Source organism: Camelina sativa, chromosome 16, assembly GCF_030686135.1.
Source record: "Camelina sativa cultivar CO46 ecotype springtype chromosome 16, ASM3068613v1".
Taxonomy (NCBI): Eukaryota; Viridiplantae; Streptophyta; class Magnoliopsida; order Brassicales; family Brassicaceae; genus Camelina; species Camelina sativa.
The window spans coordinates 21,961,361-21,984,730 of NC_141895.1; the positions used below are offsets into that span (position 1 = coordinate 21,961,361).

General features: G+C 34.9%; 3 protein-coding genes and 1 long non-coding RNA gene across 6 annotated transcripts; 2 read left to right on the forward strand and 2 right to left on the reverse strand.

The window, feature by feature from the left end:
- Positions 1–1,455: 1,455 nt before the first annotated feature.
- LOC104751198 (nucleolin 2) lies at positions 1,456–4,462 on the forward strand. Of its 3 annotated transcripts, XM_010473107.3 has the most exons (9): positions 1,456–1,574; positions 1,717–1,809; positions 2,065–2,248; positions 2,826–3,084; positions 3,193–3,306; positions 3,394–3,533; positions 3,626–3,755; positions 3,841–4,173; positions 4,273–4,462. In XM_010473107.3, the coding sequence occupies exons 6-9, from the start codon at positions 3,505–3,507 to the stop codon at positions 4,282–4,284; spliced, it is 504 nt and encodes a 167-aa protein (XP_010471409.1). In that variant the 5' UTR covers positions 1,456–1,574; positions 1,717–1,809; positions 2,065–2,248; positions 2,826–3,084; positions 3,193–3,306; positions 3,394–3,504; the 3' UTR covers positions 4,285–4,462. The 3 variants fall into 3 exon arrangements, with proteins under 3 accessions (XP_010471409.1, XP_087346336.1, XP_087346337.1); XM_087490210.1 differs by lacking the exon at positions 1,456–1,574 and having other exon boundaries at positions 1,635–1,809; XM_087490211.1 differs by lacking the exons at positions 1,456–1,574; positions 1,717–1,809 and having other exon boundaries at positions 2,829–3,084.
- Positions 4,463–4,963: 501 nt separating this feature from the next.
- Positions 4,964–9,234, reverse strand: LOC104751200 (uncharacterized). Its single transcript, XR_015583635.1, has 13 exons — positions 9,073–9,234; positions 8,781–8,825; positions 8,563–8,688; positions 8,189–8,274; positions 8,001–8,047; positions 7,215–7,437; positions 6,946–7,032; positions 6,801–6,863; positions 6,497–6,568; positions 6,158–6,252; positions 5,803–5,920; positions 5,408–5,476; positions 4,964–5,239 (listed from the first exon to the last, which is right to left on the reverse strand). It is a non-coding gene; the product is annotated as an uncharacterized LOC104751200 (long non-coding RNA).
- Positions 9,235–15,741: 6,507 nt separating this feature from the next.
- On the forward strand, positions 15,742–19,048 carry LOC104753816 (uncharacterized). Its single transcript, XM_010476012.2, has 2 exons — positions 15,742–15,764; positions 16,863–19,048. Exons 1-2 carry the CDS (start codon positions 15,742–15,744, stop codon positions 19,030–19,032), a joined length of 2,193 nt encoding a protein of 730 aa, XP_010474314.2. The 3' UTR covers positions 19,033–19,048.
- Positions 19,049–19,377: 329 nt separating this feature from the next.
- On the reverse strand, positions 19,378–23,316 carry LOC147925827 (uncharacterized). The gene is made up of 6 exons (XM_087493384.1): positions 22,933–23,316; positions 21,527–22,386; positions 20,835–21,422; positions 20,434–20,702; positions 20,280–20,361; positions 19,378–20,203 (listed from the first exon to the last, which is right to left on the reverse strand). The coding sequence occupies exons 2-6, from the start codon at positions 22,382–22,384 to the stop codon at positions 19,520–19,522; spliced, it is 2,481 nt and encodes an 826-aa protein (XP_087349510.1). The 5' UTR covers positions 22,385–22,386; positions 22,933–23,316; the 3' UTR covers positions 19,378–19,519.
- Between the last annotated feature and the right edge of the window lie 54 nt (positions 23,317–23,370).

Genomic DNA, 23,370 nt, shown 5'->3' on the forward strand with positions numbered 1-23,370 from the left:
CAGAGTAATTACGATGATTCGTCGTTATATGTATGTTTATCGATGACAAATATGTTATTTTCTTGGAGCACAGAAAACATCTAATACCATACATAGTCCAATTTTAAAACTTTTTACAAGGATTAAGACTTGATACCAGGCTGATGAAACACATGCTTGTGGCCGTTAATATAAATTAATTGAACGGACATTTTTCTCACTAGCCGAGTTGGCTTGTGTTGGAGCGTTCACTAGTGAGAACAACCGCGTTCGATTTTCCTCACTTTCATAGTTACCATTTTTTTTTCCTTTTTCTCTATAAATAAGTAATTCATCGGCCCATAATAATTTTGGCTTGTGGCCCGTTATTATTCAGCGTATAAAAAAAAAAAAAACAAAGACTCTTCTTTGTCGGTACGTTTACGTTATGCCATAGAATCAATCAACAGAAACGGAAATTGGCATAGTGGGAAAATGATAAAGGATATTGTTGTATTCGTTTAGCTAACTCTATAGAATCTTTGATAAAATAGGTGCATATATATTAAATTGATTTAGCTAACTCTATAGAATCTTTGATATAATCAATTTGTTAATAGAAGATAGAATATTATCAGTTGCGAAGATTTATTCATTTATTTTTAGCTTTGATTAGCCATTGTACAATACAAAATTATTATTAAAGACATGTGTAAATGTTATTTTATTATTTTGGTGACAGCGGTAAAATTTTACTGTATGTGCTGCTGACTAATTGATTAATGACATTTCAAGTCTTTTTACCTACATCTGCTGCATATATTTGTTGATAATTTTATACGTAATAGACATATAATAGTTTTATATTCTTCAAAAGAGAGGAATCCGTTTACGAGAAAAAAAAATAATAATAAGCTCAAAATATATAAACTACTAACTGCAAAAATTTTAAACTAATCATTTGATGTTACAAACACTACAAGAAAATTTGGTTATAGCCACTAATTAGCCACAACATTTTTGTTACCATCATCTACTAGCCACAAAATAGAGACCAAATAATTTTGTAGCCAAATCGTGGCTGGGTCGTAGCAAATTTGTGGCTATTGAGCCACAATACTTTTTTTTTTATGGCTAGTTGTGGTTAATTAGCTGCAAATTAGATAGAAACAAATATGTGGCTATTTTAACTATAATATTTGCCATAAGTTTATGATGGTTAATAATCCACGCATTCTGAATATGTGATATTTTTCTTTTTGTATTTCTTATATTCTCTAAACTTTAAACCAAATCCAACAGTTAGAAAAAAAAAATCTTATATCTCTTTGATTAATATTTTTAAAAATATACTATAAATTAAACGACCCTAAATAATTAAAACACAGGTGATCTGTAACTAATTCAAAAATATTTAATAATCCATCACTTACCAAACATTTCAAAATTATTTGCTGCCTAGATTTTATATCAAAATAGTATATGAATTTTTTTTTTCTTTTGTGTGCTAACTATGAATAACTAAATCTAAACTATAGGAGTATAATATTTTTCATAGCTTCTGATAGCACAGATATTTTCGTAGCTAACTGTAAAGTCGAAAATTTTCAGTCCCGGTAAACTTTTTGGTGAAAAAATTAAATCAGAAAGCCACAAAAAAATCGGTGGCCGATTTTAGGCTGAAGATATAATAAGAAAATCTCAACTCTAATATTCTTTTCTCCTTTTTCTCGTTTTCCTGATTTGTTCTTATCATAGGAGAATAGCTGCAAACAGAGGGACTCTCGGAATCTCCGTCCAGATCTGGCCATGAAGGAATAATCCTTCACTGAGATTCATATAATCACAAAGGTTTTAATTTTCTCTCTACATATTCTGATTTCTTAGTTTTATGTTAATTGGATTTGGGTTCTCCATGGTTTTTTTTTTTTTTTTAATCTCGTGCTTGTTCCACGTACATAGATCTGGGAGTTGTATTTGTTACTTTGTTAGTTTTGTTGATAATTATAGTGTATGTCTTGTTTGAGTTTTTATTTGCATTCTTTATAATTTCATTCCTTAAAGTCAATTTCTTTAACAGCTTTTATTCTTTCTTTCGTTTTCCAGGCGGAGGAGGAAAGTAAAGAGGAGTTGGTAGAGAAGATGGTGATGGTGAAGGAGGCGGAAGCGAATGCTGTAGCGGTGTCGGTGCAGAAGAATATGGATGTGGAGGTGGAGGAGACAGAGGTAAATGTGATGTTGATGGCGGAGGCGGTGGGGTGGAGCAGTAACGGTGATGGGTGTACCGGCGGTAAATATTTATATATATATATATATATATATATATGTGTAAATAATTGAGGTTTTAATTTTTTTTTTAATCAAATTTATAAGATAGCCTCAAACAATTCATGTCTATCAGTGGCTTTATAATTAGTAGCTACAATTATGTTTGAGAATATTCATGTCTAGTATAACCACAAAAAGCAACAAATTTTTAAATAGCTACAAAGCTATAGCTACAATTTTTTTTTTTGTTTCAATTTGTGGTTGATTGTCACAAAATATTTTGTGGCTAGTTTGTGGCAACTTAACCGCGAATAGCCACGATTCACAGATAGCTACAACGCTATAGACACAAAAAAAAAAATTGTGGCTTTTTATGGATATCGGCTTGATAGCCACAAAATTATGGGCATAGCTTCAAAAAAATTCATGGCTATAAGACAGTTTTCTTGTAGTGAAAGTTTTGACAACTGTTACAAAATCGATTTTTTTTTTTTTAAAAACACTTTTAAAATACATATTAGTAATATTATTTTTTAAAAATGGTGTTTAATTAAAAAGCGGACACATCGGATGAATATTGTTTTTTTTTTTTTTAAAAGAAGGAAAAAAAGATTTAACCGGACGATAAACCCTAAGACACAGCCGCCATGAGCCACTGAAGACTGAAGCGTTGATATCAACTGGAGAAAAAGAAAAGAAAAGAAAAGGATATTGATGATGGCGGAAGAGGAGGCCGGGGATCTGAAAGGTAAGAGAACGTCAGAGTCCAAAGAATCATCATCAGAGAAGAAGCAAAAGCGTAGGAAGAAGGATGACTCTTTTGAAGATTCGAAAGAGGAGGATGAAGATTCAAAAAAAGTAACCTCGATTCAGAGAGTCTTTAGTTCACGATTCAGAGAGTCTTTTCTCTAATTTAACCTTACCGTTTTTTTTTTTTTTTATTAATCTCATCATATTCAATTGCAGGGAAAATGAAGAGATTAATCTCTCCTCCTTAAGTGAGATTACTTCACTTCTTAGAGGAGCTCATGAGCTTTTACTCACTACAGCAGAGAAGTTGCAAACAAAAAAAAAGCCAATGTATGCTATTATCATCGTATTTTTCTTAAGTTTTTGTTTGAGTTGATAGATATGTATGAATATATTCTGGTTTCGTTACTCTTTCAGGAGAAGGAACCTGAATCTTCTGATTAATGTTCTAAGTATATTGAACATAGTATACAAGAAGAATCAGATTGTGAAACCCTGCTACACCCAGAAAGACTGTGTATCTCAAATATGCCCCCTAAAACAACAAAAACTGATGTGTAAGTTATTATTTACATTACAGTGAGATGATGAGAAATTTGATGATTTGAGCTTTACCTAATCTATGTTTTTTTCTTTTTCTTTTTTACAGTTTAGCATTCTTACAAGAGAAGGGCCAGGGTCCTGTTGTCAAAGTGAAATTAGTTAAACAAAAAGCCAAAGAAGATGAGAATGCAATGGCAGGTTATGTTGTGTTCAAATCTCATTCAGATGCAAAAAAGGTAAGTTATATTTATGAAATCTCTTTTGTATTGTTGCTAATGAAATAAGCTTTTTAGATTCTGTTGCTAAAATAAGCTTTCTTAGGCTGTTGAGTTGAATGGGGAATTAATGAGCTTCAAGAACTCAAAATCTCGCCATGTTTATGTTACGAGGACAACGAACTCGCGAAGAACGATATTTGTTAGTGGCTTTAAGAGCGATCTGGCTGAAGATGACATAAGAAAACAACTTAAAGAGATACTTGCTCCAAAGGTAATTAAGGTCTTTCTTCCAAAAGACTTAGGTTTTGCCTATGTTCTCCTTTCAAGTATGACTACAAGGTTGAAGAAGGCAGTAAAGAAGGGTTCCATCATCTGGAATGGTGATAAAATCTATGTTAGGGATGTTAGACTTCAAGAACAGTTCATGAAGGCCAAGGCAAATTTCTGTTACTTTGTTTCTCTTTTTTAATTTTGTATATTTTTTTTTTTTTTTTTTTGCCTCTGATTAATGTGTAATTTGTTTTCTGGCGTGCAGGAGAATGACTAAGAAGACTCGGCTGAAACATGCACTAGATTAACATGTTTTTTTTGGGGCAAAAAGACAGTATAGTAAGATGTGATCGTCAGTAGATTGATTGTAGAGACCCAAGATGTATTGAGTTAACAAATATTTTTCGCCTTTTAAAGCGAACACTTGGAAAGTAGGTAATAGCTAGTTCTTAAAAGAGTTAAAGTCTTCATATAATAAAACAAACCAAGGAAATACGGACGCAAAGACAATGATTGAGCCATGCTTGTAAAGAAAATTGTCGAGTTGGGTGCGCAAATCCTGAATAGGGATCATAATGATATGAGATTCGTCATTTGTCCTGAATACAAAACACAGACATTACTTTTAGGATCCAAACTAGCAAGAGATAACAGACACAACAGAATGATTAAAACAAGCATACCCATATGGGACCAAAATCTCATATCCCCTATCCATTAAAACAATTTCTCAAAAACCCCTCAATGGTAAAAAGACAATATTATCCTTAATGAAGGTTGTTAAAAGTTAAATATAATTAAACTAGTAAGTGTTCAACGAAAAACACAATAGTTCAGTGGTTGCGAGCTCCATGCGCGCAGCGCGCGCCCAGGGTTCGAATCCCACTATGCGGAGTACAACTAGGGTGTCACGGGTACAACTGGGTACAACTAGAGTGTCACGGTGCAACTGGTACACTTAGGATGTTTGATTTTTATTTAAAAATTGTTAGAGGGTAGTTTCGTCTTTTCATTAAAGAAGAGGGGTACTTAGAATTAAAGTAGAAGTGTAGAAAATAATTCTTGGAATAAGGGTACCAGATAATTAAATCCCATATGAAACCAGCCAAAGATTGTAAAGACAACAGAGCAAAACGGCACAGCTTTGTTAAAAGGCCTTAAGACTGCAAAGCCCAACACAAAGACTAAAGCTCGGGAACAAAGCTGCAAGCCCAAGTATGTTCAACGGCTACCTGCAAAATCAGATAAGAACAAAGGATTAGCACAGCAAGCTTGTACGGAGATGAAGACAAAGAACAGATTCACACCACCAACAAAGCTGTACCGTTTTGCTCTGTTGTCTCTACGAAGATAATAAAGTGGTTGTTAAAGTTACAGAGGGTTTCGAGAAATGGACTTACTTGCTCGGTTGGAAAAGTAGGATCCTCGTTGATAGGTTTTGCAAATAGAAATTCATTTTTGCTATATACCTGGTTCAAGTACATGTCATACAAATCAGCCTTTCCCTTTATGTGTAGAGATGTGGTTTTGCATTCTGAGTTATGAAGGTAATCAAAGCTTAAGCATGCAGAACGCCATTGCGTGTTTGTTATATTGTATTTTCTCTACACTGATTCCCTATTTTCATATAGATTCAATCACCGTAAGAGTATTACCTAAGGAACCACAAATGCATGTTCAAGGTATCATTGGCATCTATAGTCATTAGTACTTTAGAGGCTAAAACTGCATATCAAAAGAGTTGTACCTTCAAGGAAAAAAAAAAACCCCCAAGAGTGCATTAATTATCTCATACCTTCTGAACAAGTTCAGCCACCTTATCTGGTGTAGCGAAAGCTTGTTCCTTCAGCGGCTAACTATGGCAGAATCAACTTTTTGATTCTGAGTTGAAGAGCAACTTTTATGGCAGTGACCTGCATATACAAGTACGTAAAGTATAAACATAGCAAAATTATTACGCTATACGACTACGAGAGGAGATCCTCTTTTCATTATTGGTGCGTTGTATTAGCTAGATGGATGTGTCTTCGACACAACTTACAATCAAACAGTGCAAAGGATGCTGACTTGGACATATCCGATGACATCTAGAATCTTAACAAAACTTTGAAATATTTCGTTCCAAGAAAACAAGGAAAGAAGAAACCTACCTTGGTCACAAATGAAAACATAGGATCCATAACTAGCTTTAGTGATCGACATGATGAACTCCTCACAAGTTATCGTAAGACATTTTTTCCAGTTCCTGCGAATAAAAGTAAAGCAGAGATCCATCATAGAAGAAACGTCAAGGTAAGCAAGATACAACCAACGAACTAAAAAAATCTTGCCATCACTTTCAATCTTTCACCAATATTTGTACATCCGTCTAGCTGAAAGATGCTGATGGTTTAAACTAAAAAATGAAATCAATACATCTAAGTGGCAAACTTATGTAAACATGAAGCAGATCTGCAATTGATAGTGGACTGGACAGAAAAATAACCAACCTTCTTGGTATCTATTTGACTCTCCAAACCTCGAGGGTGACAGGGTCCTTGCTACTTGCTAGAGAGGTTGACCTAGACCAGTCAAAAAATGACGCTAAACCTCAGTATCCTCCTCAAGTGTTCCCACCAACATTTTTGACATGAATTATCGGAGCAAGTTAACAAATTCATCAACAAAGAAAGATACTGAAGGAGGAAAAACATCTGAAATGTGCATAAAGATAAGCACCTCTTAAGGCGATAATGAAAAGAAGAAAAAAATAGATCTGTCATACGAAGTAGACTTGAATGTCGAGGAACTAACCAGCAAATGAGAGAAATCAAGCTCTTTGTGGGTGACTAAAAATTCTATGTCAAAAAGCGCAATCTGGGAGCAGATATATATCTTGTTCAAAATCATTGACTTAATAATAGCAAAAGAAGCAAACAAAGGATAGATTAGCCCTAACCTGTTCTCTCAAGATAAGGAGATACTTGATAAGGAAAAACTGGTCATCCATTGTAATTGATCGCTTAGTGATAAGCTTGGTGGCTTTCTGTTGCATATTTGACAAAATATTGTGGACATCTCAATTATTGCATATTTGACAAAATATTGTGGACGTCTTAGTGGTGACAGCATACATATTTCACTGTTTCTACATAATTGCAGATGAGAAGACCACACATATGGAAGTAAAAGACAAGGTAAAGAGTTTGTATGAAAACTGTACTGTACCTAATCTCGAATATATGTTTGTAATGCACGGACAGTCAATCTCTCACTAACATCGGCCAATATTCTTTGTAATGTAGGCCGCAGTCTGGCCAGGGGTGCACTCTGTCTAGTTGGCTGCTCATCCAAAACTTCAACTTTAAGGATATGAACGAGCTCGCAAAATAGATGAAAATTTGCTTCATGAATCAGTTTTGGGTGTAAGATGTCATACAGGTACGTTGACCTGTTCAGGAACAAGCAAATTTGATAAAAAAAAAAGGAAGCACCGCACAACATATAACAAACGGAAATAATCTTGATCACTTAAGCTAGCTCATTTTTTCCTGAATCCTAGACTTTTAAGAAGTTATAATTAGATTCAAAGAAAGTTTACTACAGTGTAGTTGGAAGTATCACATATAACAAACGAAATCATTGGGATCTCTAAACAAAGACATAGAGATTAGTATAAACAAACAAAAATCAAGATAATACTATCGAGGCAATGACGGCAAAATTAGGTTCCTGATTCACAGTTAACAATGGTGATGGGATGAAATGATGAATGTTCGGCTGTGCATTATTTGATGGACGCTAAATGGTGTAAAGAGAACGAGAAGAAGAAGAAATAAGTAAATTCTCAACTACTAAGTGTATATACTTATTATGGATATATAAGTATATATATATATATATGCTCAATGCCCAAAATAATTCAGTATACAAGGCACCAAAAACTATTTCAGTGTTAAATTGACCAAAGACATAGATGAAGAACATAGACAGCACGGCATAAATAAAACTTACAAAGGATCCACAAAAAGGTGCCAGACTTGAAATTTCCTCTGATAATACTGGAAAGAATGAGTAAACAGTTGATGCTCCATTAACAGTTACTAAAATCGTAAGTCACTAAAGCTGATAAACCAGCCATTGTCCTTCTCAAATAATGAATGTTAAAGTTCATAATATTGAATCCAACATCATTTACTCACGATATGCATTCATCAAGCTGTCTCAGTAGTGGGAGAAATTTTGAATTTGATACGTTCATATATGGAGAATAAAAATTGGAGGATATCTGTGAAAAAAGAAAAAAAGGAGATATTAGAGCATTTTAACACCTTGTTAAGGTATTTCCTCTTAAATTTATCGAAAACTAATAGCCAGTAATCAGTAAGAAACATACACAATGAACTAAAGTACCCTAGGTAGGCCAAAATTCAAATATATATCCATAATAAGCAAGACAAGGGGAAGACCTCAAGCAAACTACACACTGAGACTGTGACATGTGGCGAAAAAAGTTTGCCGGTAGGCCATAATTTATATCTTACATTCTCCAAATCATTAAAATAGTTGAGCTTACAATTTCTGCTTCTCCATCAACTAGGAAAGGGTGGAAGAAAATGAAACTGCCTGATGAAGTATATCATCAACACGTCTGGATGCGTTCAGTTAAAGTAGTGACATAGAGCCGATACTTCTCCTCTGTCTACGTCAGAAAGTAACAAATCATTTATTAGATACATTTCAAGTAGTGTTTCCCATAATTTTAACCAAGGGTACAACATGACTATCACTAACCTCAGACTTCATCGCTGATTCAAGATCAGTAAACCATTTGTAGAACTGTAATCAAAACAACATACGATCGAAATGAAGAAGCATTACTACACATATATATATATATAGAGATACAAGAAAAGAGATACCCACAGGCACAAATGCAGCACATTGATTCAGTATATAGATTCTCAAAAAAACAGAGCATCATTCAGATCCAACCATTGTATCTGAACAAAAGAATTCCAGACACACAGGACACTAGACTCGTCAATGGCGGGATCTCGAGCTCAGATTGTGCGAATTAATTTACCTGTTCCCAAGTAGAAGCGAAATTGTAGCCTTTGGAATTCGCCTTAGTTGCCATCTTCTATGGCGGTTTCTTCGAACTTGAGAAAATTGTGAATCTCGGCTTTGATTTAGGTTCGTCACTTGGAAGAGGAAGATGATGATCCGAGCGTGATCTTTTTAACTTGAAAATGTTGTGTTCATTTGCGATCCAGACGGAGTTACAGTGACAAGAACCAAAACATAAACACTTTTCACCGTTTGCGTTTGGTGTAAACCATTTTTGCGTTACAAAGTCATTACAAAACACTGTAGTAGTAACTAGTGAGCGAACGCATGGAAATAAAACCTTCTAGAAAGAAGGACATCATGATCTCATCGAATCGACTTGATTATACAAATTTATAATCATGATGTCGATTCTATGTTTTTGGAAATATAATCCTGCGACGTTAACATTTGTCAGATATCTGATGGGGATGTTTTTCCATTGACCCCCCGGTTGGAATTCATCTTACCGACCCTTCATTATATGGGTTATACTTATATGGTTCTAAGATTAAAGTGATGAATTGATATGGTGATGATTGAAGAATAAAGGATTTAAATCTCTCTAGCCCCTTTCGTTCCAATTTCATTCTATAAAACCCCTACTTATTTTTACTACTCCTATTTTTTCTAATATTATCAAAATCTCATTCTACCCTCAAAAGAAAAAAAAAGAAAAAGAAAAAAAAAATAACCAATAATTTAAACTCTCTCAACGGTCCGATATTGTTGAGCTCCCTCTCATTTTTGGAACGATTTTGAATCCTCCTCCCTCTTTTCTTCTTCTTCTTCTTCATCCACCATTAACACTCACTTGAAGGTAGTTTTAATCTCTCTTATTGTCTAAATTTCCTTAGATATAACATTGTTTAATGAAATTGTTGTGGAATCTCAATTTGAATGATAAATTGTAGATTTGTAAATTTATTTGGTTTTTATGCTTGTTAAGGTTAGTAGACTTGTTTTCTTAGTGGATTAAGGTCTTGCGTTGGTTATTATGAATGAGAAAGGTTGAATTTGAGATTGAATGTCGGATTTTGTAAAAAAATTTGGGGATTTCAGATCTGGGACAATTGGGACCATTGGGTACAACTATGTAGGAAATTAAGGATCCAAAAATTTGGTGCAACTGAAACAAAAGGGTACAACTATGTTTATGAACTGCTACAAAAAAATGGAAATTGACTGTTTTCTTTCTCTTTCTTTTTCAGGTGACAATGCCAAAGACTTCAATCATACGCTTTCTTTATGATGGATATTATTCAAGTATCGGAGAAGATGTACGATGGATTTCAAGAGAAGATAAGGAAGTGTATTCTTTTCTTATGAAGACATCATCTAGTGATGTATCATATGCTAAGTTGGTTGAGAAGATATGCAACAAGATAAGGGTAGATGAGGCTATGAAAAATCTGAGAGTTAGTTACTTTCCCTTCTCATTCCCAAACTATAAGGGAATACCAAATTATATTCAAGATGATGAAGATGTTGTGTGTTATTTAAAGGATGTGTCTAAAGAAGGGTTTAGAAGTGTTTTGCATGTCGAAGTTACCAATAACGAAGAACAAAATCAGGGGATCGATGAAAATGAGGGGTTTGATCAAGTTTTGATAAAGGATTTTCCAAATAATGAAGAGATTGCTCTAATTGGCGGAGCGAATGATAGTGGTGGAGCGAATGATAGTGGTGGAGCGAATAAAGAGATTGCTCTAATTGATGTAACGAATAAAGAGATTGCTCTAGTTGGTGGAACGAATGGTAGTGGTGGTGGTGGTATCGTAGATATGTACGTAAGAGAACCATCACTACAAAATCTGGTGGTGGTCGAGAATGAAGATAGAGATGTAGAAGGAAACAAGTCTGGACCTCTTTTATGGGAAGATGGTCTTGATTTTACGATAGGCCATGAATTTGGAAGCAAAGAAGCAATACAAAGTTTAATTGAAAAGGCTGGACATAAGAATTGTTTTGAGTTTGTTGCAAAGAAGTCGGAGCCGTTGAGATATGTGGCAAAATGTTCTGAACAAAGAATGGTTGCAATTGGTACGTAAGAGCTGCAAGGAGTGATAAGTCTAAGCCTTTCTCTATAAGAACTCATAGAAATATTCATACATGCTCTCGGTCAAGAACAAGTACATGGCGAATTAGAAGGAAAGGTACACCAAATATGGTTGCTTCTTTATTGGCTGCAAATTATCCGGGTAAAATTGCCACGCCAACTCCAAAAGCTCTCATTCACTTGGTTCAAAGAAGATTTGGTGTGCAGGTGTCATACTCTACCGCGTGGAGAGGAAAAAAAGAAGCTGCAGATGATGTTTGAGGTACCCCAGAGGAAGGTTTTAGGCTTATGTATTCGTATATGTTCATGTTAGAAAAGATGAATCCTGATACAGTTTCATATGTGGAAGTGGATGAGAAACATAAGTTTAAGTACTTGTTCTTCGCACTAGGAGCTTCCATTGAAGGCTTTCGAGTCATGAGAAAAGTGATCATTTTGGATGGAACCCACCTTAAGACTGCATATGGTGGAGTGCTACTTGTTGCTACAGCTCAAGATCCCGATCATCACCATTATCCGCTTGCTTTTGGTGTAGTGGATGGCGAGAATAATGAAAGTTGGTTTTGGTTTCTCGAAAATCTCAAATCGCGTATACCAGATGGAGCTGAAATTGTGTTTGTTTCTGACAGAACTTCAGTCTCCTCAGGGCAATAGCAATGCTCTATCCATTGTCTCACCATGGGCACTGTATCTACCATTTGTCTCAGAATGTGAAAGGAAAAGTTATTGGAGTAAACAAAGCAATATGTGCCAAAAAGTTCAAGCAATGTGCTCGGGCTTATACGAAGGCAGAGTTCTTACAGCTTTATGGTGATTTTTCATCAACATATCCTTCAGCACGTTTGTATCTAGATGAGCACACGGAGATAAAGCACTGGGCTAGATGTTATTTTCCTGGAGAAAAGTACAACCTAGACACAAGCAAGGTTGTTGAATCGATTAATGGTGTTTTAGAAAATGCAAGGAACTACTCACTGTTACAAATGATAGATGCTATTATCGAGAAAATGATTGAGTGGTTTGCTAAACATAGAAAAGCTTCTGCAGAAATATCAACTGCACAGAAGCTGGTTCCTTTTGTTGAGAAAGAAGTTCACAAAACATGTAAGGAAGTAAAACTGTTGGTGGTGAATGAGCTAAACTGTTACCGACTTTAATATAGTGTGATAGGTAGTGATGGTCTATAATATGTGGTTAATTTGAGAAGGAAAACGTGCAGTTGTAAACAATTTGATATAAACAAATATCCATGTGTGCATGCAGTAGCAGCTGCAAGAGAAGCAAAGAAGGAAGCATATCCTGAGATACAGTTACATAATTGTGCTCAAAATATTACTGGATTGAGCTTTGGGTTTTGGCTTATTCAAGGACGATTTATCCGGTTCCCCATAGCTGTCAATGGATTGTTTCCGAGGAGACGATGAAACGGTTAATCTTGCCTCCAGATTATGATGTTAAACAAGGAAGAAGACAAAAAAAGAAGGTATGCATCTGTTGGAGAAGATAAAGACAAAGTAGGTAAGAAGAAGTCGAAGAAGTCGAAGAAGCCGACTGGTATGAGTGAGTGGTTGGACAATGATGGTGACCAAAATTGATTTTAGGAACGATGGTGTTTGTATTTGTTATGTTTCTGATTCGTACAACTCAGTAGTATTTGTATAAATTTTGAGTTGTCCTGTCTTGGTACAACTAAGTACAACCGGTACAACTATAGTATATTACCAAAATATAAAATTAAATTAGAAAACTTAGAACCAAAATATAACCTTTGGTCTTTTAAGGTTACTTGGTATGTAATAACCACAAAATTTTAACATAATCCACTTTACATGTAAAAAACAAATCAAAACCATAGAAATCCAAATTCTTCAATAAACAACCTTAGTGTTTTAATGTTTCTTTGTATATAATGACCACAAATTATGAGAATCAAGAAATAATGGTGATTTCAAATATTTATATACAAGATGACATAGGGGTTCTATTCTAATTATGTAATATTATAAGTACAACTAGAAAAAATTGATCTAGAGTAAAGAACAACTAATTTTTGTGGTTTTTAGAACAAAGAACAACTATGTTAATTTAAGTACAATTGTGTACAACTGGACAACTATATGAATTTTTGACGACGCAAACGGCGCCAGGTGTCACAATGTAGACTGTACAACAAAATATTAGTTGTACCAGATACGTAGTTGTACTTAACTTAACTTAGTTGTACCAGAATAATAGTCAAAAAAAACATAAAAACCCAATAACATAGTTGTCCCTACAAACACTAGTTATACCTAAAAACAGTTGCATAATAAACATAAAAGACAATTTGGATATCCAGACAAGTTTTCAAAACTACACAAACAAAACGCACATCTTCTTTTTTTCGCAGCCGTGAAAGGAGTAGTGATGAACTTTGACGGACTGCGCTTCCTCTTATCTCTCGTAGCTTCATGTTCTTCACCAGCTGGCTCACCTTGTACTTCACCTTCTTCTTCTTCTTCTTCTTCTTCTCGTTCCTCTCAGATTCTCCTTCTTTTTCTATTTCTTCTGTTCCCGTTCACCAGCTGTTCCCGTTCCTTCACCATCACCAGCTGGCTCACCATAACCAGCTGGCTCACCATCACCAGCTTGTACTTCTCCTTCTTTTTCTGTTCTCGTTCCTGTATCGCCAGCACTAGTTCCTTCTGTCCTCCCAGCCTCAGCATCTCTCCATGCAGAAAATGCATTCCCAAGATTTTCTCTTTCAATGTTTTTGAGCCTCCTATCAAATTCATCTATCTTCTTATCTATCTTCTGATTCACTTCTATGAATCCATTTTCCATGGCTTTCATCAACCTCTCCTCAAGCTCCTTCAAACTAGTCAGATTTCTTTGTCGTTGGTGCTCCTCCATATGTTCAGCTGCTGACACGTTTTCTTGTTGCTGCTCCTCCAAATGTTCGACGTTTGGAACATTTGCCGGACCAAATCCTCCAGAAGCAATATCTAACTTATAAAGATTTTCCCACCAAATCTCCTTCTTCTCTACATCGAGACGCTTGTTCCATTCATCAGCAATTGGGTCCATAAAATCATCATCTTCATGTTGTTCCATGATGCGATGCAAAAGATCTTGCTGCTCCTCCAATGGTTCTAAGATACTTATGATGTCCTGTAAAGTACAATAAAAAAAAAATTAAAATAATGAATTTATAAATTTATGCTAATAATCTACTAATGGTACCAACATCTTGCCTTATCTGTCCCAAGTTTTTCGTTTATTTCTTCAAGTGGATAACCTTTCATCAAAGAATCTTTGAGTTTTTTCTTGCACATCAATGGGCAGCCTTCTCTAGCGTCTATTACCACTTCTTGATATTCTCTGGACAGCTGGGGAATGCACTCAAACGCCAAAATCTGTAAAATATGTTACACAACCTTATTATTTTCATGCCTAGCCATGTGCCATACGTGCCTGAACTGCTTGTGTTTCTTAAACCATGTCTTTTCTGATAGTTCGAGCTTCTCTAACATATCCAGCGTACTAGCAATTTGAAACCTTGATGAAATCTTGACATGATTTCCATAGACGCTTGGATCACTAAAATATAACTTTGGTTCAATAGGTTGAGTGTCCTCCTCCCTATCAATCTCTGTATCCTGAAATACAAACACAATTTTACAAAGAAATTAAGTGTCACAGCATAGTTGTACCTAGTTGTAATATGTTGTACTAAACAAAATAAATTACCTCCTGGTCAGAGACATGTCTCGGATGGATAGGTGATGAATTCACTCGACCAGATTCGCCTACTTGATCTTCCCCAACATCATCCACTACATTTTCACCAACTTTATCTCCCACGACATCATCCACTATATTTTCACCTCCTATCTCCAATTGCTTTAATCTTTCGGATCTTCTAGTACCACTTCTTACATTAGATCCTCCTCCTCTGGTTTTAGCCATTTCGATTAGTACATAAAACAACAAAGTTATATCAAACTTTGAAAATCAGTCTCATTATCTACATAAACTCACACAATCCGAACACAAAAACAAACGGGTCCAAAAGAAACTCAAACTCACACAATCCAAACACAAAAACAAACGGGTCCAAAAGAAACTCAAACTCACATAATCTCATTATCGAAAGCAAAGAGATAAAAACTCACACAAAAAAAAACTCAAACTCACACAATCCGAACATAAACACAAACACAAACTCAAACTCACACAATCTCACAAACTCAATCCGAACAAAACCCCACATAGACGGATCTCACTATCTATCTACACTCAAACTCACAAGACATTTCACGAAATCATTTCAAAAACACACTTCCCTAACTCAGAACTCACAATTCAGAGAATGAAACCCAACAATTAGTCGAATTAGGGATCAAAGCAAAGAAATAAAGAGAATGGCTTACAATGACCGGCAACTGAGAGGAAACGAACGGCGAATTCCGATTTCTCACGGCGAATTTTGATTTCTCACGGCGGATTTCAACAAAGAGAAGAAGAAAGGGGATTGAAAGAAACGGATGACAAAAAAGAGAAGAAGAAGAAGACGAAAGAATATCGAGAGAAGAAGAGAAGAATAAGATGAACGAGATTGATCCTCCTCTGTAACTGTCGACTCGACTCGAGTCGGGGGAGAAGAAACACGAGAAGAAAAAAAAATATATAAATTAGGGTTTAGTTATAGATTTGGGGATTTAAGAATCCGAAATAGATATGGATATCCATATCTAAATCCAAAATTAGGTTGGATCTGTAAATATTAAAAAAACCTTAAATTTATTTGTCTTTTACTAATTATCTCAATAAAATAAACAATTAAATACAACTTTTAAATAGAAGGGCTAAATAGAATAAAATTTGGGGAAATTGATTTAAAAGGACATTTTTTCTTCAATTTGTCCCATTATGCCTTCTACGGTACATTATTGAGTATGCCTAAACTACCCTTAAGAAAAATTGAAACTAACTTTTAAGCAATTTTAAAATTTTATTTCCCTAAAAAAAATAAAAAAAATAAAGAAGACGTTGCCAAAAGGTGTTTTTGATGAAAAAAATGTGTTTTAACATTGACAAAAAATATTTCTGCAAAATCTAGAATACATATTCTACTAATATGATATATTCTAAAGATATTAGATTATAAATTCTACGTGCTATACATGTTCTAAATATGGTCGTATACTAATTCTACGCATTGTACTTGTTCTGTAATCTTTAGAATATATTTATCTTCTAAAACTTTTAGAAGTCGGATTTTATATGTGTTCTACAAAAACTAGAATATATGTTCTACACATAACTCTATATTCTAAAAATATTAGAATTTGTTTTCTTCACTTTATACATATTCTACAGAAGTCAGAATATGAAATCTACATTTTTCATGTGCCCTGCGGAAATTAGAAGATATATTCTACATCTTATTCTAGACTTATGTTAAACAATGTAACTGAATCCTAAATTTAAGGAAAATATTTACGTAATCCCGAAATTATGGAAATCATATATATTCTTAAGATTACGTTCTAACAAGTTTAGAAAACGTGTTCTGAGAGAGTTTAGAAAACATTATTAATCGATTACCTTAGGTTTAAGAGAGTTTTTTTTCATTCTTCACGCTTGTAAAGTGTTCTTTCATTCAAGAGTTGATTTTGCAAAATGTAGCAAATCTATGTAACATGTGGTATATGGAGATGTATCAGGCAAAGTGAATGGAGATTTATTGTTGATGAAGAAAAACGTGGGAGACTTCTTACTTTTCAAGCCAATTCAACTCTTGAAGAGCTAAAGATGATGGTTTTGGAAGACTATGAAATACAGTCTCTAAACATGGTTGATGTGGAATTCAGTTATTTACCCTTTGATCTCAGTGTTGATTCTCCTCCGGTTGTTATGATGAATGATCGCCAAGTGAAAATTTTTGTTGCTTATTGGAGAATGAAGAATAACATACGGTTGTGTGTGACGTTTAAAACCACAGTGAATGATAGAAGTAATATTGATTTGAATAAGGAACCAAGTGATTCAAGTGAGGGAGGCGTTGACAGTCTCCACCGTGAAAAACAGCAAAAAATTGTGAGCAAAGCAAAACCGAATGATTGTAACTTCATAACTTCTAAGGACGCTGAAGGTGCTAGATCTATGATGGTTGATTCTATGGTAAAGAAGGGGCAATATTTCAAAAGCAAGGAAGCTTTACAGGCAAGTTTAGAAATTTTTGCCATGAAGTATAACTTCGATTACAGAGTTACTAAATCTGGTACAAGATTATGGTGTATACGCTGTATTGATAATGTTTGCAAATGGTGTGTTCGTGCTGAGTGCTTAGAAGGGTCTACGTGTTGGAAAATCAACAAGTATGTGGGTAGAAATACTTGTGCTCCTTCAAGGAAAACGAAATTTGGTAGAACACCTTCAGCAAGAACAATCGGGAATCTCATCAAACATAATTATGAAGGTGTCAAGGAGGGACCTAAACCCAATGACATCATTAATATTATGCGTACGGAGAATGGATGTGAGCTAACTTATTCCCAAGCTTGGGAATCTCGTGAGTATGCAGTTAACGAAGTAAGAGGAATCCCAGAGAAAAGTTTTGCTAAGATACCTAACTACTTGCACATGCTAAAAGAGGCGAATCCTGGTACGCATACAAATTATGATATTGATTGTGATGGTAGATTCAAGTATCTATTCATTTCATTTGGTCAATCAATAAGAGGGTTCTACAAGAAAATTCGGAAGGTAATTGTACTTGACGGAACGTTTTTAAAGAGCAAATACAAAGGAGTTCTACTAGTTGCTACGGCCGTAGATGGTAACTCTAATTTGTATCCAATTGCATTTGGGATTGCTGATTCTGAGAATGATGCTTCATGGGAGTGGTTTTTAATGCAGCTTAAGGTTGTTATTGCGGATGACAAAGATTTAGCTTTTGTGTCAGATCGACATATATCTATTGGTAAAATGATTGGAAAAATCTACCCGTTGGCTAAACATGGTATTTGCATCCACCACTTGATAGGTAATGTGGTAACAAATTATAAAGGAAGAGGTGTGGCTGGTCGTCTTGCAAAAGCGTCAAAAGCTTATAGAGTTGCTGAGTTTGATAAACATTTTGCGGAAATTTGCAATATCAGTCCAGCGATTGGAGGTTATCTACAGGAGGCTGATGTGAAAAAATGGGCTAGATGTTATTTTCCTGGATATAGATATGACATAAACACCAACAACCCTGCTGAATCAATAAATTCAGCTTTGAGATCACCGAGAGAGTATCCAATAATTCCTTTGTTAGATAGCATTAGAGAAATGTTAACCCGCTGGTTTTATGAGCGTAGGGCATTAAGTGAGCAGCAGAACGACCCTTTAACCATTGAGGTGGAGAAGAAGATTTCTAGAAGAATAGAGAAGGGTGAAAATGTTAAAGCTTATCCTATTTCTCAATTCATATTACAGATTAAAGGTAGAGGAGTAGATTTTATTGTTGATTTGGAGAAGAGGACTTGTTCATGTGGAAAGTTTGACATAGGAAAACTTCCTTGTAGACATGCCATAAAAGCATGTTTTAGTATTGGAAAAAGTCTGTACCCATACGTTGATGATGTGTTCACTACTGCTGCATGGAGATCATTGTACGAGGAAACCATTAATCCTATAGGTGTTCCTGAAGATGAATGGTGTGTTCCCGAAACTGTTGGTGATGTAAAAATTGTACCACCTGAGACAAGAAGAGGAGCTGGTAGAAGAAGAAAAAGAAGATATGAATTAGTGGAAGACAAGATAAGATTGTCACAAGGAGCGAAGAGGCGTAAGTGTGGCCGTTGTGGTAAAGAAGGCCACAATAGATCGACATGTGAAAACACGATCTAATAATAGGTTTGTTCAGCAACTTTTACACATCATTTCAAATACATGTTTTAGTTTCTTTAATTTAACATTCATTATTTTTTTTCATCTTCGCATGCTGGTCTTGCTAGTAAAATGGAGGCTGATCTTTGAGGATTTATGATGTAGTCTTCTTCGTCACTATTTGGAGTTCACATTATTGGATATCTTATGTTTTTTAATTTTGAATTTCTTATGTTTTGTTTTGGACGTTATTTTGAATTTCTGATGGTAAACAAGATTTTGTTTTGAACGTTGTATTTGTCTTAATCATAGAGAACAATTAAATGGTAGTGACATATTAAACAAGCTTTTGTTTTGGACGTGTTTGAAATATTGATGTGTGTGCTTTGTTGGATTTATGTAACGCGTAAAGCTTAAAAACAAAAGCTAAATAAAATTTTCAGCAATAAAAAACATGACGTGAGTGACATACTACAATCGCAATAATAATCCTAGCAAAATCTTAAATTTAACTAAGGTCTACAAAATGAGGCAATATAGATGGAGGCTCATACTTTTCCATTCGCTCAATGAACACAGGATCAGATGCTGCTTCCCACAAATCAACTGCAATCTTCGTACGAGCTTCTTTAATGTTGTCATCGTTTATCAAACTCATATCTAGGTTAAGCATATGACACTCTATGTATTTAAGTGCATACACTCCGCAGTCAGAGCATGACTTATTAAGATTTGGTGGCACTGAAGCAAAAATGATAGAATATGGAGCCACATGAAGATATTTACCATAGGTTTTGGTTTGAACTTCCTTCACAAGTCGAGGGATGAGGATTGCAAAAGGATCTACATGACTTATGTGGGTGCGACCAGAACAATCAAATACTTCAACTGTTCTTAGGCCAAAATTAATGCACAGAGATATCCAGTGATTATCATTGACGAACACAGGAGTGTAAACTCTGTCGAAGTCTAATGCCCATTTCTTCCCCGTCTTTCCATGAGAAGGCAAGTCATCGTTGGCATAACCCAAGATCATAGAATCCCATTTGTGGCCTTTTTTATCTTTGATAAACTTCAAATATTCGATTTTGATTTGCATGCTAAACAGACAATTCATGAAGCCAACACGATTTGACTTCAGTCGGCCTAAAAATGTATTCTCTCGAAATATATACATTATAGCATCTATTTCCTGGAAAAAAATATAATGGACAAAAATCAAACGTTGACAATAAAAAATATATTGACAAAAATAACATGAAACGTACATGATTCCGAAGCCAAACGTAGCTTGTCATGACTCGACTTAGTAATTTATCATTAATTACACTCGGACCCAACTTAAGCATTCTGCAAAAAGAAAACATTGTGCATAAGCCTCATTGAAAAAAATAATAGGAAAAATACAATTGAACAACTTACCCCAGTGTTCTACTCCACGCTGCAAAAGCATTGAATCGATCATCAGAAACAAACACAAAAACAGAATCCTCATCATGTTCACCCTCGTTTCGAGGACTCCGATTTCTGATGTCATCTTTGCACAATACATTATGTGTAGGATCAAACCCAAGTACATCTGTCTTTTGAGATAGGTGTCCTACTGTTTTTTGTAAAAATTCTTGGGAATCCAAATTAAGATCTATTTCACTATGATGAGTGAAAATATCATCAATTAAAAACGATTCATCCTGTCAATACAAAAAGTTTAACAAAAATATTAACACAAATTATTACACCCACGTACATACATATCCGATTACATATTTTTTTAGAGTCTTAAAAAAAACACAACATAACATAGAGATTTAAGTCTTACGTACCACAGATTTACCCTTCTTTTCTGCTGGAATGGATGGTTGCTCAACCGTGGCTTGAGTGCTTATTGTAATTCCAGCTGAAGTTATAGCATCCTTCAACAGTGAGACATCCTTTTCTATTTTTTCCAATCGACTGTCAACCTTCTTCTCAAAACTCTTGAAACAAGTCTCAAACACATTAATAAAAGACTTCATTGGTTCATCTGTTTCAGCTCGATGTGTTGTTGCTGCTCGCTCATAGAGCAGTTTCTTTTTCCTCCTCTCTGCACCATGATCAGGTTGTCTCTTTCTCTTGCAACCTGACTCTTCGTCATTAGCAGCTTGCATACTCTCACCACTCTTTGTTGCACTAGACCCTTGATTTTCTTCGCACACCTCACTGCCAACATCATCTTTTACTTGATTATGTTCACCGTCCACATCATCAACTTGTACAGTTCCCCAAATATGGTCTCCAAAATCATTTTCAGAACTGATCTTAGCTTTCAGTGCATCGACTTCACCATCGCTAGTTTCGTCACGCCATAAAAACTCCATGGAGTCAACAATGTCATAATCGCCAGTAATAGATATGTATGGATAAACAATATCCTAAAATAAAATAAAATAAAACTGTTAGAACTTAAGATTAAACAATGACATCAACTATTAACAAAAAAAACATGTGATAAGAGTTGGATTGGCAAAGAAAGTACCTTTGGTCCAAATGTACTTTTTAGTTGGATGATATCATCATATGATACTTTGGCTGCGCCTTTCCAGTTAGAACATCGAGGAGCTTCTCTAAATTCTGTGATAATCTTTTCTCCCAACAACTTTCCAATGTCTGGAATTGCCTCCATCACCCATATTTGAAATGCATATGAGAAACCATCTAATGCATAGCTATTGATCTTCTTCAAATCTTCTCTTTTTTCTATGATAGACTTAGCAAGACTTTTAAAAGCTTTAAGACCCCAAGGATAAGTCCTCACCTTATCAAGATCCATTACCATCTGGATGTATTTGAGTGGAATATACTTTTTCTCATCCTTAGCCATAACCAACCCAGCTATCACAAGAAGATACACCAATCGGATCTTATCTACCTCATTCCATTTGTGAATTACATGTAAGTGCACATCAACCAAGCTCTTAATGCTAATAGTCGGACCTTTTCTCTTCATCAATTTGCTCCAAAACCCACCATCATCTTTCCAATTCTCTAAATCACAACTAGAATCGGCAGTGCAATTGAGCCCAGTCACAGCATGAAACTCTTGCATTGAAAATCTGAGTGGCTTCCCTCCAAACACAAACCATATCTCTCTTTTTTTCTTTGTAACCAATTGCCTAGACATCATGCTGTGTATCAAACGCCCTGAATACCCTAAACCATTCTCGTAGATTGCAAAGACATGTGAAAAGACTGGATCATTCTTCACTTTCTCATACTCTTTAGGTAATGCTTGTTTGACTTTGTCCAAGATAGAAATTCGACAGGAATTGTTAATCTTCTTCACTTGTGGCTCAAATCCATCTCTAAATAGGCGTTTAGGAAATTCTGTTTCCATAGCTACACAAAAAAAAATTAAGAAAAATGAAATTCATTAGTATGAATCCAAATCCCTATCCTAACACATGATGAACATGATCGATTAGCTATACTAACTGTAAACTATTTTTAGGTTTACAATCAATGAAGTCTTAACATATAGAAACTATATTGACATCAACAAAAAGCAAAACTTGGAGGCCGATACATTATCAAATTTGGGGAAGAAAAAACACAAATTTCAATCGAATACATTATCAAATTTGGGGAAAAAAATTGTCCCACAACAATCAATCACATATAGAAACTATATTGACATCACCCAAAAGCAAAACATGTGTTGCCGATACATTATCAAATTTGGGGAAAAAATCAAATTTGGGGGAAAAAAACACAACCACAACAATCCAAACAAACAATTGCATGCATCGATTGAGAGAGAGAGAGAGAGAAATCGATTGGAAATAGATTTGGGGAAAAATTTTGAAATAGATTTGGGAAAAAACTCAATTGTGTCGAGAGAGAGAGAGAGAGAGAGAGAGAGAGAGAGAGAGAGAGAGAAGCTACCGGAGTAGTCGCTGGCAGGAGAAGCTACCGGAGTCGTCGATCCTCGCCGGTGGGAGAAGCTACCAGAGTCGTCGATTCTCGCCGGTGGGAGAAAAAAAGGTGTCGATATCTCCTGAGAAAGAGAGAGTAATGTCGAGATTTTTTATTTTTGGTTTTAAATCTCCCAAGAAAAAATGTATGTCGAGATTTTGTTAAAAAAAATGAAGAAATGGATTGAAAAAAGAAGTATTTTTTTTTATTAATTTTAGGAAGTATACAAAAAAAGAAAAAATACAGGAAATTTTGGTTTTTTCTACAATTAAGGATTTAATTGAGTTATTAAAGGTATAATTGAGTTTTTCTGTATTTTAAAACCTACTCTACCAAATTTCAAAAAAAAAGCATAATAGGACAAATTAAAGAAAAAATGTCCTTTTAAATCAATTTTCCCATAAAATT